This window comes from Anopheles coustani, chromosome 3 (assembly GCF_943734705.1).
Source record: "Anopheles coustani chromosome 3, idAnoCousDA_361_x.2, whole genome shotgun sequence".
Taxonomy (NCBI): domain Eukaryota; kingdom Metazoa; phylum Arthropoda; class Insecta; order Diptera; family Culicidae; genus Anopheles; species Anopheles coustani.
The window spans coordinates 47,516,619-47,535,468 of NC_071288.1; the positions used below are offsets into that span (position 1 = coordinate 47,516,619).

An 18,850-nucleotide genomic window follows, 5' to 3' on the forward strand; every position below is an offset into this window, starting at 1 on the left:
CCGCACCCGGTGTTTTTCCTTCGACTTTGGCGTTTTCCTTCAGCATGATGAAAATGAATCCACGGAAAAAGAAACCCACCCTTCGCTCAACATGCGAAGGATGATTTTCATCTGGTTGATGTGTGTGTCGGTTTTGTTTTTTTTTGTGTTCCGAAACGCATGTTCCACGTATCTAAAATAGGGTGCTTTTTCATTCCCGCAAAAAAGAAGGAGTCCCTTCTATTTGGAAGATAAATACTTCTCAAAACAAACGATGGAAAAATGGCATACACACACAGATGATGCGCTAGCAAGGATGGAGGATTGTATCGGCCGGGAGGCATCCTAATCGCAGAAACGATTGAATTTTATTTACCCTTTGAAGCGACTTAGACCTAAATCCACTCGGAAGAAGATTTACTACCGGGATGAGTGTGGAGTCCCACTGGGACCATTATTGGTTGATATTTAAATGCGTAGCGAAACAAGGGGAACGAAGCAGTGTATTGTTTGTTTTCATTTTTGATCTTGCAGGAGAAAACGTAATTTATTTCTTAGACAGCTCAAATTGATGGAGTTTTTAACCTGCCCCTTTCGATGCTGTCGTTTCACTTCTATTTGTAGAGTATATAGTTCAGATTTAATCATTTTCAAAAATATAAATAGATCAACATTCAATAACTAAAACCTTTTATTTCGTAAAAAAATGGATATTTGTTTTTCAAATTATTAGCAAGGCTTTAACTGTACAACCTAAACCGATCAAACAATCCCACTAAATCATCAACAACGTCGTGTTTATTGAATACGGATGCTCGATACAATAATTCATGTTAGGTTTGAGCATGTTGAACATTTGAATCAAACCTAGAGAACTGAATTTGCACGGAAACATGTCCCATTGTGGTGAAGTCAACATTCATTGTTGGCAAAATAGGATGAACCGATTTCAGCAACCGCATTGAAATTATTCAAAGATTGCTGTCAACTCTGTTTTCAAAGAGGCCCAGCTTCGATGCTCCTCCGGAAGCTAGTGGGCCTTTTGTACGGCCATCGATCGAATCCATTACTTGCCCAGTGCTCGGGAGGGCACTTGTAGGAAATGAACAATCCGAACCGTACCATACCGTGGAGTTGACAGGAGTTTGAAAATCGATTTAAATCCAATTTAATAACCTAAACGATATTTACAAGGCAACGTGCACGACGCTGGAGAAGGTGGTGGACCCGAGCCGGGGTGGGGTGTAATTTACCGTTCGATGGAACCGTTCCTTCGATAGCGCAATCGTGCCCGGATGATGATGCACGTGAAAAGCAAAGGGACGTCTTCAAGGGAGCAAAACTTACCTGAAAAGAAAAACAAGGAAAACGAATAGACGTGAGTTAGCTGGCAGCTACTGGCACGATACGATTCAGCCGGCAGTACGTTATTGCGAGCTTCGAATGCTATTGAATTTTATTGTCTCTCAAGAAGCTCATCGGCAGCAGTTTAATTCCGTTTTCCCCAATGGATTGTCTACCCTTCTGACGATCAGGATTTTCCCATTGATGGGATCATTGGTTGTCGGAGCGAAGTGTACCGGTTTCGCTGGCAAAGATTACCCGGTCGGCGAATATCCACAGAAACGATGTTTGAGCCATCCTTTTCGATGGGATATCATGAACGCACCAGTCTTTACGCCCATCATCAGCGTGGAACGATTTCGAAGGTGCGTCAACGACGAGACGTTTCCGGGATTTTTTCCGGATCCCATTACCAATATTGGGCTTTTTCAAAGAAGTGTTTAGTCGACTCATAGAGTTTTTTTTATTTTTTTTTTTTTTTGTGACAAGACTTCATTCGGCACAAAAAAAACAACGAAGGTACACCAACAGGTGCTTCGAAAAGGCATAGAACTTTCATATAGACTGACACGCACCAGCAAGGGGGGGAAGGAAAAAACCTACACCATTCCACGTTTTCGACATTTCACGCAGCACCCAATCGCGTTCGGGGTGGCGTCACCCAAAGCGATTCGTTGCGTTGCCGTGGAAAATGTGTGACGAAGCGTTTTCGGCAGCAAAACCATTAGCAGGCGAAGGCAAACGCCGAAGGCCGGCAAAAGGACTCGTTTATTGCCAATATCGGTGCGTACCGTCGTGACGGGTCACGTTTCCCTCACAAGACAAACGAGCAGACCGGACGGTGAAAGGGCGGAGTGGGTGGAAAAGGGGCCTGGATCGATCGGAACTCGGATCATTAATTCGTTCTGTGGCATGTCGAGCGAAAGGTGCTTTGATTTCACACCTCATCAGCTCAAACTACAGTGACCCGTAAGGCCGGTGAGGTTTTGGAGGGGAAAATGTTTCGAGTTAAACAGTTCAATAGGGTCGGATTAACAAAAATAATCCTCGATATATGACGAAACCGAAAAAACATTATGAAAAGAACTAAATTGAATACCATACATAGAAAATAAAAATAGGGACAACCATAATTTGATTTTAATTTGGCTAAAAATTTTTAGCAAGTTGATTATAAGTATAGTATTATTTGTAGTCGTTTAATTAAAAACTCGAGATCAATTTTTAATTTATTATTCAATTCATAATTCATTTTGTCAGATGAAATTGATGAAGCTAAAAAATGAATCTCAATGAAAAACAGATATTCTAATGCTCCCGTACTACTTGACATAAATATCGTAAGAAAAGTGTCTCGAGAAAAAATTTAAATTGCCCTCATTTGCTGCCCACCCATGAACAAAATATAAGTCATGACGCTTGAGAAACACTTAGCAAATCATTCCTCATTTGTGATCATTTGTTTTATCCCCATTGTACAACGGAAAGAAAAAACGAAAAACAAACCTAAAACCATAAACTCCTACACACATTTTTGAAACACATACTTGAAAACTTGCTCATCCATTACCGGGCGCTGTGGGGGTATATCGAGTGCGGAAAGAAAACTCCACCGCACTTGCTTCAGCTTGCGTCATGCGTTGGGCGCGAAAGGACTCCACCGAAAGGAAACCCCAAACCCGTTTCTCGCAAACGGTTTCTTTTCTTTTCCCAATATTTGCATTCCGATCTCGACCACGCGGATGATCTATTGCCGAAGCCGAAGGTGATCTCATTTCCATCCCCCATTTCGACGGTAATGAGTTCCAACGAAACAACAAAAAAGGGGGGTGAAAACACGCGCAAACACTCATTGAATCATGCCTCACAATAGCCACCCGGTTGATCGGATTCATGGCTTTTGTTTCGTAAACTTTCACCTGCGTGCTCGGGCGGGTGGATTTGTTTACGTTACGAAACGCTGGTAACAATTTTCCAAAACATCCCCCCCCCTCCCCCCCCTCCCCCTCCCCCTCCTTACCTAGCACGATTACCTCAGTGGCTGTCTTGAGCAACCATGGTCCTTGCCCTCTGGTTAAACATGACTCAGCCATCGGTCGTCCTTTCTTCGTCATCGGCGTCAAGCCGGTGTCGGAGGAGGCGTCGTCAATTATTACCATTAAATTTTGCTTTTATTATAACACCGCGGGCACGGGAAAGCAACAAAGCCAAGGTGGTGGTTCGAAAACAAAAAAAAAAAGGCGTGCAAAAAGGTACACGCACGGTACACCGCGAGCGGGGAAAAGAAATGTAAACCGGAACGGGTCGCTCGCACGAGACACGAAGCTGATAAACAGTTTTATGGGTTGATGGGAGCTGACTCGGGCCAGATCGAACCCGGGGGCCAGGAAATGCTAGAAGCCCGCCGGTTGGGATGGGGGTAGCAAGACAGGAACAGAAAAGAAGCATAACCACCCACCGGGGGGGGCGAACTGACGAACGCGAGCACGTCATCCGGTCGCGTTTTTCCCTTCACTCGTTGGCAAAGTCGTTAATAATCTCATTAAGGTGGCTGGTTCAAGAACGGAACCGTTCCGGCGTGCAGCCCCGACCCGAGGGGAGGGTTTTCCTGGTGCGTGCCGTGTTTTCTTGAGGTACGGTGTGTTTTCCTTGAACGGGAAAAAGTTACATCCCCGAGGACATCGTCGATCGGCCGAACGTCAGCGGTAACCTTGCGGTGGGCTGAAAGGCGGCCACACGTGTACACCGGGTTGGTTGGTGTTGCATCAGTACGCTTGGAAGGGTTTGAAATGCCCTTCTACTTCCCGGCCGCATGATAATCGATGGAGGGGGAGGAATAAAATATCCACCCCCCCCCCCCCTAAGCGCGTCAGACGCATCGAAATTAGATGAATCTTTCCCAATTTTCGGTGACGAAAAGCGATCACATCACTGACCTTTACGGAAATCGGTGCTGTAAAGGGTAATCACCGGGAAAAGAAGGGCCATTCCAGGCTCGACTTTTAACGACCATTTAATGCTACAAGCCTATTCCTTTGTCATAGATAATTGATCATTTTTCCCCATAAACCTCACGCACTAAACGAAGAAGATCCCTTCATCAAATTTCCATCGGTTGGAAATAAACCACCACTATTCGCTGCAACCTGCTGAACATATTTCATGCACAAATGTTAGGTACCACATACGTGATTGCAGTACAAATCATATCGGAAGATTGATCCCAGATGCCCACCGATTTTCCAGCCCATCTCCCAACACGGCCGGCGAGCGAATGTTATTATTTTTACTTAACACCCACTTTCCAACAACAGGCAAAGTTTGCTTTGGTTCACACTAGTTCCTGCACTATTTTCCAGCTTACCAAAGCGTGCCAAAGAAAACACCCAAACGGCTACCGGGTGGGTGGTTGGGTGTGTAAATCTTACACCGCGCAGCCCCAACCGGTTGCCTTGGAAATTAATCGATTTTGCTTTTCTAGCTCTGGCGGCGTGCAAACTAATAATGTGTGTCGGTTTTGCTGGAAACCATTCGAAATGTTGTTGGCCGGAGGGTTGGAAAGCCATTAACAAGGGTTAATAATATTTTTAAGCCATTATTTTAAACTGCATCACACACACCCACACAAACACTGCTCCGTTCGCGAACCCGATTAGTAGCGCTCGGTTTCAAGCCGTATCGTTAGTATGTTTGGTTTTAGTTTTCACTTTAGAAATTAGTGTGTGATTGCTTCTTCCCAAATTATAGTTAATGGATCGCTGTCACCTGCCTTCCCAATTCGAAGATCTGTGCGTCAGGGGGATCCGTTATCGATGCATCTATTTGTCCTGTACTTGCAACCCTTAATAAGTCAAATAGAGAGCATATGCTGCGAACCTGGAGACTTAGTAGTGGCATACGCTGATGACATCTCGGTGATATTGTCATCAACTGAAAAAATCGAGAGAGTAAAAAGGATTTTTGAGGATTTCGGTCGCTGCTCAGGAGCCAAATTAAACGTGCAGAAGACTGTGGCCATGGACATCGGATTATTAACCACGGAAAACCGGATGAATGTTCCATGGCTTCACACAGTGGAACGTCTTCGATTGCTAGGGATACTATTTACGAACAATATACGTGACGCGGCAGGGCAGAACTGGGATGTAATAATCCAGAAGTTCCGGAATCTGGTCTGGCTGCACAGAGTGAGAGACCTCAATTTGGTGCAGAAGGTGATACTTCTCAACGCCTTTCTGTTACCGAAATTGTGGTACGTGGCCTCGGTCTGTGGTCCCCGTGCAGTGGACATAGCCAAGGTCACGAGCCTAGTGGGGTCTCTCCTCTGGAGCGGTTCAGGAGGCCTACGAGTTCCCCTTCAACAGCTGGCCTTGCCACGAGATCGAGGTGGTTTAAACCTCCATATTCCAGCGATAAAAGCAATTGCACTGCTCACCAACAGGTATTTGACAGAACACCAGTCTCTCGAGTATGGAATCCGACATATCTTGGTCGCTGCGAATCCTCCAAATTTGACATCGATTCCAACGACATATCCATGTCTTCGCACTGTCATCCAGCAACTGGCTTATATTCCTGCAGACCTGCGGCAGCGGCCGTCTACCAAGGCGCTCCGCAAAACGCTAGTGGGCAGACTGCCTGACGCCAAGATTATGGCACAATTCCCTCCAACGAAATGGAATAAGGTATGGAAAAACATCCACGGCAACAAGTTCAGCTCAGAACAACGATCCGCACTGTACATGATTGTGAACGGCAAGATTGCGCATGGTGAGCTGCTGGAAAGGATGGGTCGGACATCCTCGGCGGCCTGCATGTATTGTGCTGCACGGGAAACCCTGGAGCACAAGTTCGCCTCGTGTCCTCGTGTTAGCGTCGCATGGAACCTGCTGCTGCAATGCATCAAGGGTGTAGCCCCAGGATTCCAGGGCTCATTCCAGTCCCTTCGGGTGCCAGTGTTGGAGCGGATATCACCTCCGCAGCAGAGAATAATATTAAGCTTATTTGCGAACTACGTCATCCACATCGTTGGCAACAACGATGCTGCGATTGACTTAACAATACTGAAATGTAGCCTTGAACTGTAATGAGGAAATATTAACTTAGCATTGTAAGCAATAGGTCATGGTCATCGACTATTTTTGTAAATAAAGTAGCCAATTTTACAAAAAAAAATTAGGGCCCTGTTTGTAACATAGGCTGCGAGTGCTTAGCAATGAAGTACTATTAACTGAACAATTTTGAAATTTGAAGCTTGTCCATTATATGGCGTGAAAGCAGGTTTAAGTTTGTTTATATTTATACCATAAGTTTTACGAAATAAACAGAAACAGAATTATAATACAATAATTCAAACAGATATTTGCCAATGATTACAACATTGTTTCTCCACTTTTCATGTTTAAAATAATCACCGGAGCTATAGATTTTATATCATTTCATTTTCGAGGCTTTGTGTCGCCTCAAAGTTCCTCCAAATATTTTTTTCATAAAGTATAAACACTGAAGGGTGCAGCACAACGCTTGATGCCTATGAAAGAAATGGTTTACTCCATAAAGAAAAAAAAACTGAGGTACTTCGTTTGTAAAAACTGAGGCACTTTTACAGATTCTCAGATAGAGGTATGAAATGCATGCATGAGAAATATATTCACACATGTCGCATTTGTTTTGTGCCCTACAACAATCGTGCCTCGTTGTGAAAAAGTTTTACATTTGTACTGAAAGCTCACGACAAACAATCATAATACGATTCAAATCAAATGCCTAAGGAGGCACACTTGTCACGTCACCGCATTTTACCGTCAAAAAAAAACGTTCTGGTGAAAACTTTAGATTTGACACAATAAACTTGTTCCACCAACCCCAACTCCACTCGGTCTACGTGAGCGGTTAAGGTGACCCTCGTAAACTTTATGGTGACCTTTGCCACAGCCGGGTGGTCTCTTCAGCTCGCTGGCATTCCCAAGTCCCTTTGGTGCCGTTTGGCGCCACCGAAGCGGTTCCGGGCGTAATCGTTTCGTCCGCTAGAATCCTCGTTAATTAAATGATCACTTCAAAAAAAGGCCCAACGCTGAGTTCCACCGCGTACCGTGTGCCAACGGTTTAAAGCAAAAACCAAAAAATCCCACAAACGGTGCTATGCAAAGCCGTAAAGGTACTTTTAAAATGAGAGCTTCGTTTGACGCAAGGGGGTTGAGGAGGGAAGGAGGGGTGAACCAAAATCACTTCGCCATCCCGCAGGTAATGTTTTGGTGGTGGACCCTTAAATCCGAACCCCACCCCCTCGCGACCTCAGGTGGTCTTTTTGCACCCATTAGGTGGCTGGCACTGTTTGCGGAGGTTTTCCACGGCTGGTTTATGCCGGCTTTTGCCTCACGGAAACCGAACCGTGTCGTGGTTTACCCGGCCCGTTGTGGCCACCTAACGAGCATCGCAGTTGCAGTTGCTGCGGTGACCGTTCGTGGCATGTTTTATTACTTTTCGGGTAGTGTTTTATGGCCAAGGGTGGCAGTTTTCCAGTGAGGTGATGCAAAAAAAAAAAACAGGTTGAATAAATAAATGTATCCACCGCTTGGCTCGGGCTTCAATTTGACCTTGCTGCAGAAATACGTAGGTGTATTAGTTATTACAAGTTTCTAAACAAATTACCCATGCTTTCCGTCGCCTATCGCTGATGCCCTGTCGTCCGTTGGGATTAAATTTTGATGAAAAATGAATAAATTTAAACTGTTTCACCCGACACAGCAATTAACCCGCAGTCCCAAAAGGCGTGTGCGTGCGCGTGTCCGTGTCGAAACGATAAAGCGTCAACCTCTCCAACCTCGATGCTGTTGCATCGGTTCCTACCAAACAAAATGGAAGGAAAAAAAACGGTTGAACCGGTCCGAACGTGAACGTTATGCACGCCAAAATTTCCCTCTACCGACACGAAATGGAAGTCAAACGTGTTCGCCGGGAGGCAAAATAAAACTACAAAATACGACGCACGAATCAACATAAATGGTTCCGTGATACTCAGACCCACCGTGGGTTACCTTGACCTTGACCTACCTTAAGTTTAGTAGTTTTCCTATTCACACACCCATAGCATGAAGCAGGAAACGACGTCTTTTTTCCCCCATGATTGCATTAATTTTTATGTTGCTCCTAATGGAACGACACAAATCTGAATGTGCCGAAAAAAAGGGGAAAAGCAGTATAACAAACAGAAAAAAAACCGCGACAAATATTCCCTTTACAGTCAGATCCTTCCGGTCGCGCGCGTTATGGCGGCCATTGTCTATAATTATCTCGAACCACTTTTGCTCCACTTTTACCACGGGTACCCGGTTAATGACTTCGCTGCCACAGGGGCGCAGTAGCGAGTGGCCACTTGGCCAGCCCACCGGCCTTTGCAGCCCTCCACCCCTCGGCCACCATCCGGATCATCGCATAATCGCTAACGATGCCGCCTGTCGAGGGCTATTAGGGCGGAAAACACCCGCTACCGATGCGTCCTGTTTTTTATACGCAACCGTCGAACTGCACTCGACCGTTTGGGGGAGAAATGGCGCTGCACGATGAATCGATAGCCCGAACGGAAACGGTACGATGGTTAACCCGGCTTCTGACCGGGGCCAAGTCCCGGTCCTTTTTTTCCAATATAATCACCCCGCAACCGGTGTAGCCGGGAGGAAAATAAATCGAAGCCGGTAGGAAAATTACTATAATTTTCGTACGGAGCGCAAATATCCAGTGCTATCAGCGACTGGAACTGCGGCCGCACATTGTTTGTGTTCGGAAGCAAACGAAAAAAAAATGAAACACGGAAAAGAAAAGGAAAACAACGCCCAATCAATCGGGCCTGTATCTAGATCGGGACAGTTCTGCTCGGCTGTGGTTTTGCTCGTTAGCGGCACGCGAAAACATTCGTTGCACGGAAAACTACTGAAGGATAAGTGAATCAGATAACGTTACTTCAAAGTTGTTTATTTATGAAAATCTCCGTAACAACAGGCACACAACAAATGGAGGAAAAAGAAAGGTGTCATTTTGAAACAGAAAAATAGGAGGTTTGTAGGAACATTTGTGGGTGGAATGTTGTAAACAGTAGAACAAAAGCCTAACTGGCAGTAAAATTAAAAGAAAAAAGAATCCCTGAAGCAAGACATGACAACTCACAGTTGAAATATAATCACGTTTGATTTTTATGCACTATTTGAAATCATGGATTTCTCGCTAATTTAATTTACAACACAGAGCTTACTGCTTGAAAGTACCATAAATCTGTCATCGTAAACCAAGAACCGTTACCGGTATCAGTATTTTACCTCCTAATGCAACAAATTAACACTAAAACACGTGTACGTGCCTCGAACCAGCGTTTTCACTCTGTAGGAATATTTTATAATGAAATTAATTTAATACTACCGCCAAAAACCGTTGAGGAGTGATTCCAAACCGCACCGCATCAAAAACCGGCGCACGCTCACTTGTACGCCGTTGAAATCCCGTACCATGAAACCCCACCGACAAAGGCAAACGTAGACGTTACATGATTCAATGTGCTCATTTGATTTTACAATGTCTTAGGCATTCGATTCCGACGTGATGAAGCACTCGCACAGCCGGAAAATGGAAAATGGAACGTGCTGGAAACCTTCACCACAAGCCGGGTGGGGATCCGTTCCATTCAAACCGGGAAACATTCAGAGTGCCGGTTGGGTACGGAAGATGTAGGCCGGAAAACAGTTTCGGCATGTTCAGTCACAACCGGAAATTTCCCGTTGCGGGTTGCTGGAGCAGTGCGAGTGAGGGGTGGACATTTAATTCGACGGTAACCGCGCACCATGGAAGCCGTTCCCCTTCGAGTGGGTGTTTGTGCGAATTTAATTAATCAATCCATGTTAGTGCGCGCACAGAAAATGCTGTGCCTAATCCGGTAGGCAAACGGTGGCAATCACTCTGGCGACCTTTACCGTCGACCTTGCAGGGCAAGCTAGCAAGCGAGCATCGTCGTTCTTGTTCCCTGCCCGTGAGCACAAACTTTCACCGAAAAACTGTCGACGGCATCGTTTTACTTCCATTTCGGGCAACGGGAAAATTACTCCTAGATGAAACTCATTACATTCCTCATTAGAAAACTTCTCGCCAGAAAACGCGCTCCCTTCGCCAATTGGAGGGTGATTTAAAATCATCAAATAAACACACTCACCCAGCGCCACTTTACTTTGTTCGAAAGTAATTGGATACGGGATGTAATTAGACGTAAGTGTGGTCCCAACCTCCCAGCTAACGGTGGTACTTGATCTTGTACATTTTAAATATAATTGTCGTTGATCGTTTAAATTGCATCCCTTCCTTGCGTGAATGTTCATATAGTCTTCTCCTGGCATACGATGTCGAGGAATGGTACGGTTGATACTAGAACCGTACCGCTGGTTTCGTTCTTAATCAGCGTCAAGCGACACAGACCCCGTGTTAGGTCAAGACTGAAACTGGGGCGAACATTTTCTGTTTTTCCAATCGGTTAGCACTGTCAGGTGTAATAGTCGTTCCGCTTTATCCTGGAGCTTCTTGTCTACGTGGGATGCGGGTGCGTCTTATTCGCACCAATTCTTACCGCCTCCAGCCTGCGACCGTCCGATGTTCACATCCTCCACAAAGATGCTCCGGATATTAACTCGCAAAAAGAACAGGGAAAAAAATATTTCCTCCTCCGTGAGGCGAACGGAGAAGGAAAACACCCAACGTTGCCAACAAGATCCGGCCAGGCTATGGCACACGGGGGTCGAGAAAAAGGGAAACCACATCCACGCCGTGTTTTTCATCCCCTGCCGGATGTGGCAAATTGATTTTGAAGGGTTCCTCTCCCGCTTTCGAAGGCGCACACTCCCGCAACATCCGGATCCCCATCGCAGAAAGGCGGGCGCATATCTTGTACGGCCGGGACTAACCTCATTTAATCACTGATTAGTCGGTCGTCGCCCGATGTATCGCTTCCATTCAGGCGTGTCGGTAAAAAGTTCGTGGCGCAGAATTTTGGACTGAGGGGAAGAGATGGGGGGGGGAAGAGTGGGGATGTGAAAAAAGGAATCGGGATCAGGGGTTACTACGGGCTTCCATTCATCCGGTTGCTTTTGCCCGGGCCTAAACAGTCATTCCCTTCCTTCCATGTGGACTGGTGTGTGTTTGGGTGTGTGTGTGCGTGTGTGTGTATGTGGGGAGCAAACGTAATACTGGTGGCTTGGCCCGGATTAAACTTCACCGCCTGTTTCTTCACGGCATGACGACGACGACGACGACGACGGCCGCTTCAAGCATGTCGATCGATATCCTTACCGCTAAGACGGCCTCCCGGCCCATGTGGAGGTCACCCACATTCGGCACACCAATACCACGACCACCGATCGCTTCGATTCGCACAAAATCCAAACGCGCCCACACAGGCCTCGTCTATGTGGCGATTCGTAGGGCTCGTGTTTCTGAAGCTGAAGTGAAGTTGTTTCCCTGCCACGGCTCGAGGGCACACGCGGTAGGTGTGCGCCTTACAGTGCCATGTCACCAACACCGTCGCACCGTTCGCCCTAACGAAAACCACACGGGGGCCCCACAACGAAGACGAGACGCATTGACGACCCCGTAAGATTCCGGGAACGCACGGAACGGTAAGCAATCCACAATATTTACCGCAAGAAGGGGAGAAAAAAAAACCGAGAGACGTCTTCTGAAAGTAAAATGTGAAACACTGTCCCACGACCTGGCCTGCTAGGGGTTCGTTTTCCTTTCCTTTTTCTTCCTTTATCCCCCTCCGACCGAAAGCTCCCGCTGCCAAATGTCGGCGATCCCGGCGCGACGACGACGCAAGAAAAATGATCCCCCAGAAGGGCAAACGAAGAAAAATGAATATGAAACATGTCAAACGGTATTTTCTGCCATCGCTCCCGGGAGCTGCGTTGCGTCCCGGGTTCGTTGGTCCTCTTCCCAGCCATCCTCGAACGTTTTCCACGGTGACTTCCTGTCCCGGGAGGAGTTCACCCGTCCCCGGTGTAGTTAGGTGGCCCAAATATTTCCCCTTGTCGCAGCGGGGGCAAAAGCGCACTGCATCGAGGACGAGGGAGTACGAAAAGTTTTCCGGCATCCAGGGACCTTTGCGAGCCTCTAGGACATTTGGAACCGGTCGGGCTATGTGTGACAGTTGCTCCAAACGTCTAGGAGCGAGGAAAGTGAATGGATGAGGTGACTGATTGAATGGTCAAATACCGCTAGATGTGTTTGTGTGTGGAGCGAAAAGTATTCATCTTAATCAGATGGACATTGTACCCTGAATATATGGATTTTTTTTATGGAAGTATGAGGTATACATTGTGTACATCGTAGGTGAAATTTTCAAAAGGAGAAAGCATATGATGGTAAAACACAGCCACTTGCGTAGTTGGTAAATATTTGAGTAAGAATATACATTTTTGAAGCTTCAAATACTACAAGACATGTTATAGTGCATAGAAAAAGTTATGATCCATAGATACTTCTAGGAAAAACGTTCTTCTTTTCCTTCTCCTCTCTCTTTTTCTTCACGGCGTGACGGAAAAATGGACTGCTACTAACACGTTCGGTACCACGTCACCATACATGGGTGACGCTATTATTCGTGTTAGACATACATTTTTTATGCTCGATAATTTTTCTTCTGTGCGAGATGTGGTTAGTTCTCAAAAGGCTGACGAATGGTAAATGTTAACTGTTTCTGCTGAACTATTGGTTCTTTTTTTCTATCGTCTCTTTAACACCGTTCTTCGTTTGCAAAAAAAAATGCAAGACATATCCTTTGATAGTATTAGTTTTGATATGGATCGCGTTGAAAATGATGTTTTGATGGCACTAGTTAAAAAGATGCTCTTAACACTAGCATCCAAATGCAAGCTAGCAGAATTATGCAGAGGTGTGTAAAAAATTAAAAAACGAATAAAAATAGCCAATAAATATATAAAAAATAGCCGTTTATAGGTTTAAAATATTTCAAAAATGACAAAATTATAGCATCTTGAAACTTTTGGCAAGATTCCAAAGTAATACATTCTAGTGTAGATAATGAAATTAAATATTAAATTGCGTTATTTGGAAAATCCAGAAAGTAAATAAACCCAAACAATGGTTCTTCATAGCAAACACTTGATGCTTTTTAATATTTAAAATCCTGACAAATTCCTGACCAAAAAAACAATATTGCGATTGATTAGTGTCATTCTCTTTCTTTCTCACTTTCACTCTCATCTTGAACTTTTCTTTGTTACGCCTAACATGGCCAAACATCCTCGTTCATCCTTGAATATATGAATTCCAGTCCGCTAGCTCTGCTTCCCCAATCTTCCTTCCACTTCCTTTTGTTGGCGAAATGTTTGCACTAAGGCTCCACCCATAATCTCCACTAAATGGCCATCTCTCGTGACGCGGTCGTGCGATCGAAACGGTCAATGAATAAACCATGATGCTGCCCTCGGCCACTCGATGGCCAAATAGACTAGTACGAGGGCGTGTGTGTGGCGTTGTATCTTTCGATGCGATTGTTTAATGATCACTTATCGAATATTACATTTCATGCGCAAGGCAGAGGGGCGCCCACACAAGGAGGGCCTACAGTGAGTGGCAGCATAAATGTATGTGATGGAATAAATGTCCCATAAAGCAGCTTAGGCACCTTGGTTTTCGTGATAATAGTGGGTTATGTTATGTTGTTCTTTATAAAATAATTCATCTCGGACCAAAGATCAGACTTGTACAAAAAGAGTAACATATTTTTAGAAGGATTCTGTCACCCGATATTCTGAACTTGCCTAACTTCCTAGTTCTTGATTCGTGTTGTACAATTATACAATTCGGAACGAGACACTTTTAGCAACCAGCCCCTCAGTACGTTCTTTCAAACAGCATAATTATACTTTATTTTTATCAAATTGAATTAGTTCCACTCGAACGCCGAAGAGCGAACAAATCGCCTAAATGGCCCTACTTTCCGCAGGTACCTTCGTCGACCCGCCTGCATTATGTAAGAGTGAGGTAGGACACTAGTGCTTCCCGCCAGTCGGAAGAGTGTAATCCGGGCCCTGTCAGTTCGTTACAATTGATTACGCTGTCACGTCAATATTTACAAGCGCGACAATTCGCCCATGTGTACGTCGGTGTGTAGCGGGTTGCGGGTTGTTGGTGTGTCTGCATTTTTGCCCAGTTTTCCTCCCGTTCGTACCCATGATCCGCGCACCTTGACCACATGACGGTCTGGAGTAGAACGAGGCTGGTGGTTCGTTGAGGCCCGCGTAACGACCGTGCGGAAACCAGCGAGCGTATCGACCTCGCATAAATTACCCTTTGACGTAATGGGGTAAGACATTCGGGTGCGCGGGTTTCCTTTGGTGTTTCATGTTTCCCTTCTGTCTCGTTTCGGAGAAATACACCAACTACAGGAAGGATGCTAGCGGGACCGGGCGGCCACCGAGGAAGTCCTAGTTCCGCGGCAAACATAGGTGCCCCTGTGGGTGGGTGGGATCGGGTTTCCGGCCGGAACAGGGAAGCCAACATCAGACCGTACAACAATTTGATCTGACCGCTACGGATTCGGTGCATGTGTGCGGTCGGTCTCCCCCTGTTGGTAACGTTTGTTGACAGGTTTTTTTTTTGGAATATGATCGACCGCAGCTGTGTGACGTTTCTCGACGTACGTACCGGTTATTCTTTTTCCGCTCTATCCAACCCCGGGGTCGGGTAAACACCGTCCAATCGGACCGATTCCGCGGCAAACAACAACTTGGTCAGCCGCGCAAACATAAATGACCTCTGGCGAAGGCAAAGTCCAGCCTTGTCCGTGGAATATCCCCTTGCCACCTAGGACTCAGTTGGTAAACCATTCGATCCCGGCCCCGGGAATCCATTGATCTGAGCTCATCGTTACCGTTAGTTTGCCTCCCTCGAAGGTCAACCGCGTTAAATATCGCAACGATATCGCGCTCATTAACGACAGAAACAAAAAGAAAAAAACCAAACAAGTCTACCAACATACCTCGCCCGACAAATAAGGCAGGATGTATACATTTTTAACAGCGTCAACCACCCACTCGTTACGCCCGGTCCGAGTGTGGGAGCACCTTGGACTTCGGATGAATGGAATGTTCAATGAATTTCGCCAAACGCCAGCCGCGCGCGCGTGCCCTTCCCCCCCTCCCCGTCAGCTGGCTTGCCCTCGCCGCCGTCCTATATTTAGCGCCGGGACTTTGTTATTTTTATCAACCGACGAAAGTCGAACGCTTCGTTTGACAGCAACGGCCCGCGGTTGTCCCAGCAAGCGGACGAATCGATTTACCTTGCGGACGGCCGGCGAACACACACAAACACCTGGCGATAAGGAACCGCTTAGCGCTAGGAGCAGAAGACACGAGAACACCTTCTAACGCATGCGGTCCCAGCAGTTACGCATCCGATAAGAGGGCATTCGAAAAGAAACAATGTTACCGCACCAATGCACCATTGACAGGAAATCGCGGACGGAAGGTCGGCGTTATCTGGATGCGGCATTTTTATGCGATTGTGGCCATCGCTCATTATCGGTGGTGTGCGACACCAAGCACGAACTTTGCGGTAGGAACGATAACTGAAACTGGAACATGGGATTACCAGCTGAACCGCTGACCATGATGAACGAAACAAAAGGGTGCACCGCATTTTCTGAGGTCATAAGTATCATCACTAACCATGTTCGAATGTAATCTTAGTCTCATCGATCAACGCGTGAACAAAGATGTCTAAAGTTATCCAAAATGAAAATAACTAAGAATATCAAATGTTTTTGTTTTTGAGGATTTAAACAATCTGTAAAATATTTCATAAACCGCTGGTCACTTTTATCATTGTTAAATAAGACAGATTAAATGCTTAATTTGCTATTTAAATATCCTCTTTTTTCATCTAGGAAATGTCTGACAATCAGCAGTCAATGTCGAAATGCATAGAAATTTCGTGTCAGTCCAAACCAGATCTCCTGGCATCTGTTTTGACCCCGAGGAAAACAGATTTTCCGAACTCTAAGAGAACCGATTGGATAATTCGTAACATTGTTCAGAATTTGAAAAAAAAAAACAATAATTCAGAGTTTTTACGCAGTAGCTCCTTATATTTCGTTACAGGAAGAGCTATACGCGTAATTGACCTCACATTTGATATCGTCGTAGATTTTACCAATTTTATGGGAAAATACTGGTATAATGTGTCCAAACTTGACTTCTTCCTCTTTTTCATCCCCAGATCTTTTTCTAACCAAAATACCGAATGTTTTTTTTTTAGTAATGGCGATGTACGAAAAATGAAGAGTTTTATCTCTCATTAAAACATTCATGAATCTCTTAGCCGATGCAAAGAATAATTCCGGTTCGTGAATCAGAATCAGATTTACACAACTCTAGTGTTATTGGTTTACTTACATGATTTCGTTGTTCTCGAAGATTAGCTCGCCACTCTGGGCCTCGTAGTCCTTGCCCGCCTTGGCCGTGCCGTCCTCGGTCCAGAAGGGGACGCGGACCTTACCGCGGGCACCGCTGTACCGCTGCACCTTCAGCTCGTACGTGCCGACCGATTCGACCAGCTCGTGATCTTTGCTCGTGAGCGCAAAGATACCGCTGTGATCGTCGTCCAGGATCATGACGGTGGCAATCTTGGGCGTGGCGAGGCACGCCGGTTCCGACGGATTGCTCAGCTTGATGTAGAAGTGCTCGTCCTGCTCGAACACGTCGTCGTCGATCACCTGGATCTGGAAGCGCTGCTCGGCCACGCCGGGCAGGAACGTGAGCGTGCCCTTCTTGCCGATGTAGTCCGAGCCGGCCTCGGCCGACCCGTCCTCCGTCTCGAAGTCGACCGTCACCGAGCATCCCAGGTCGCCGCGGCGCACGACGCGCACCTCGAACTCGCCGACCGACTCCATCACCGTGTAGTGGCCCGGCTCGAAGAACACCCGACAGGCGGCGTCCTCCGCGATCGTTTCCTCGACGTCGACGCGCTGCAGTTCCGCCTTCACCTCGCTCAGATCGGACTGGGCTCGCTCGGAGATTTTTCTCATAATGTTACCACTACCCATCATCTTGCGCGTGGCCTGGACGCGGTAGAAGGCGCGTGATTTGGGTCCCTTGTTCATCAGCTGCTCCTGCGCCATGATCTCGAGCTGCTCGAGGTCGTGCTGGGGATACTTCTTGCGCAGGTCGCGCAGCGTGGAGATGTACTCGCGGCGACTCTCCTCGAAATCGCGCACCTCCTCGGTGACGCCGCCGTTCTCATCGATAGTATTCAATCGGTCGTCCCGATTATCCATCTCGAGTGCCGACTCCGCCTCGACCTGCACGATCACGCCCCGCTTGTTCATGCGGTACTGCTTGCTGATGTACTTGTACACCAGCAGGCGCCGGTCGGCGATGTACGCCGTCACCACCGTCGCCGGGAAGAACAGGAAGGTAAGGAAGCCCTCCCACATGTCGACGCGGCCGGGCGTGATCTGCGCGAGGATCAGATAGAGCCAGATGTACGCAAACACCGACCAGGTGGCGGTGACGAAAAACACACGCAGATGCTTGATCTTGCGCACCTCCCCATCCGGTATAACCAGAACGCAAATTGCCATGATAACGAAGAGATTGTAGGCGGCCGAACCGACGATCGTGCCGGGACCCAGATCACCGGCTTTGAAATTTTTCGCCACGATTTCGATGATCGACAACAGAATCTCCGGCGCGCTGGACCCGAGCGCCATCAACGTCAGGTTGGCGACCGTTTCGTTCCAAACGCGGACGACGACGATCTGCTCTTCGCCGCCCGGTTTCTTCACGCGGACCTCCTTTTCCTTCGAGGTTATAACTTCAATAGCGGCCATAAAACGATCGCTCACGATCGACACACCGATGAATAGGTACAGCAGTGAGAAGAAGTACACGAGACCGCGCGCAATGCGGTCACCGGTGGTCAGATTGTCCTCCGGCTGCCAGACCGGCAGTAATAGCCCATCTTGACACTTGGTATCCGCGTGTTGTCCAGCGGAGTGAATCGATCTATTGGACGGTGAAGACGCACCGTTGGTTACGGAAGCTGTTGTCATTGATAACGCGACTGATAGGAGGACGAACGTGCCCATTGCCAGTTTCAGTCGGAAATTCGTTGTCGACGCCATTATGATTTACTTTGGGGATGGTTTCTCGTTTATGCAGATGATGGAGAATGGTGCAAATTTTGTTCTCTAAAGCGTTTCAAAATTGTGATGATCGATATTATTGCGGCCTTAATTTGCCTTGATTGTTTCGTTTTTTGTTCTACTTTTGGCTTCTAGCGTTTTTAGTGTCAAATCTACTTGCGTTGTGAAGTGGGCTGTTGGACTATTTACTGATGGCGTGGTGTGTCGGGTATGACAGGGAGGATCGTGCACTTGTTAGAGGGTAACTGTCACGGAGCAGTCACGCTGCCAATGGGTATGGGCTATTGGTTAGGCTACCGTGGACGAAGTAGCGGAACGTCGAATGTA

The 18,850-nt window shown here is 46.7% G+C and overlaps 1 protein-coding gene across 1 annotated transcript in view; it reads right to left on the bottom strand.

The window, feature by feature from the left end:
- The window catches only part of LOC131272894 (sodium/calcium exchanger 1), a 130,601-nt gene extending 112,099 nt beyond the window's left edge, over positions 1–18,502 (bottom strand). The window contains exon 1 of the mRNA XM_058274766.1: positions 16,773–18,502. Coding sequence (XP_058130749.1) covers positions 16,773–18,502 — 1,730 coding nt within the window. The remainder of the gene's footprint in view (positions 1–16,772) is intronic.
- Positions 18,503–18,850: the final 348 nt, after the last annotated feature.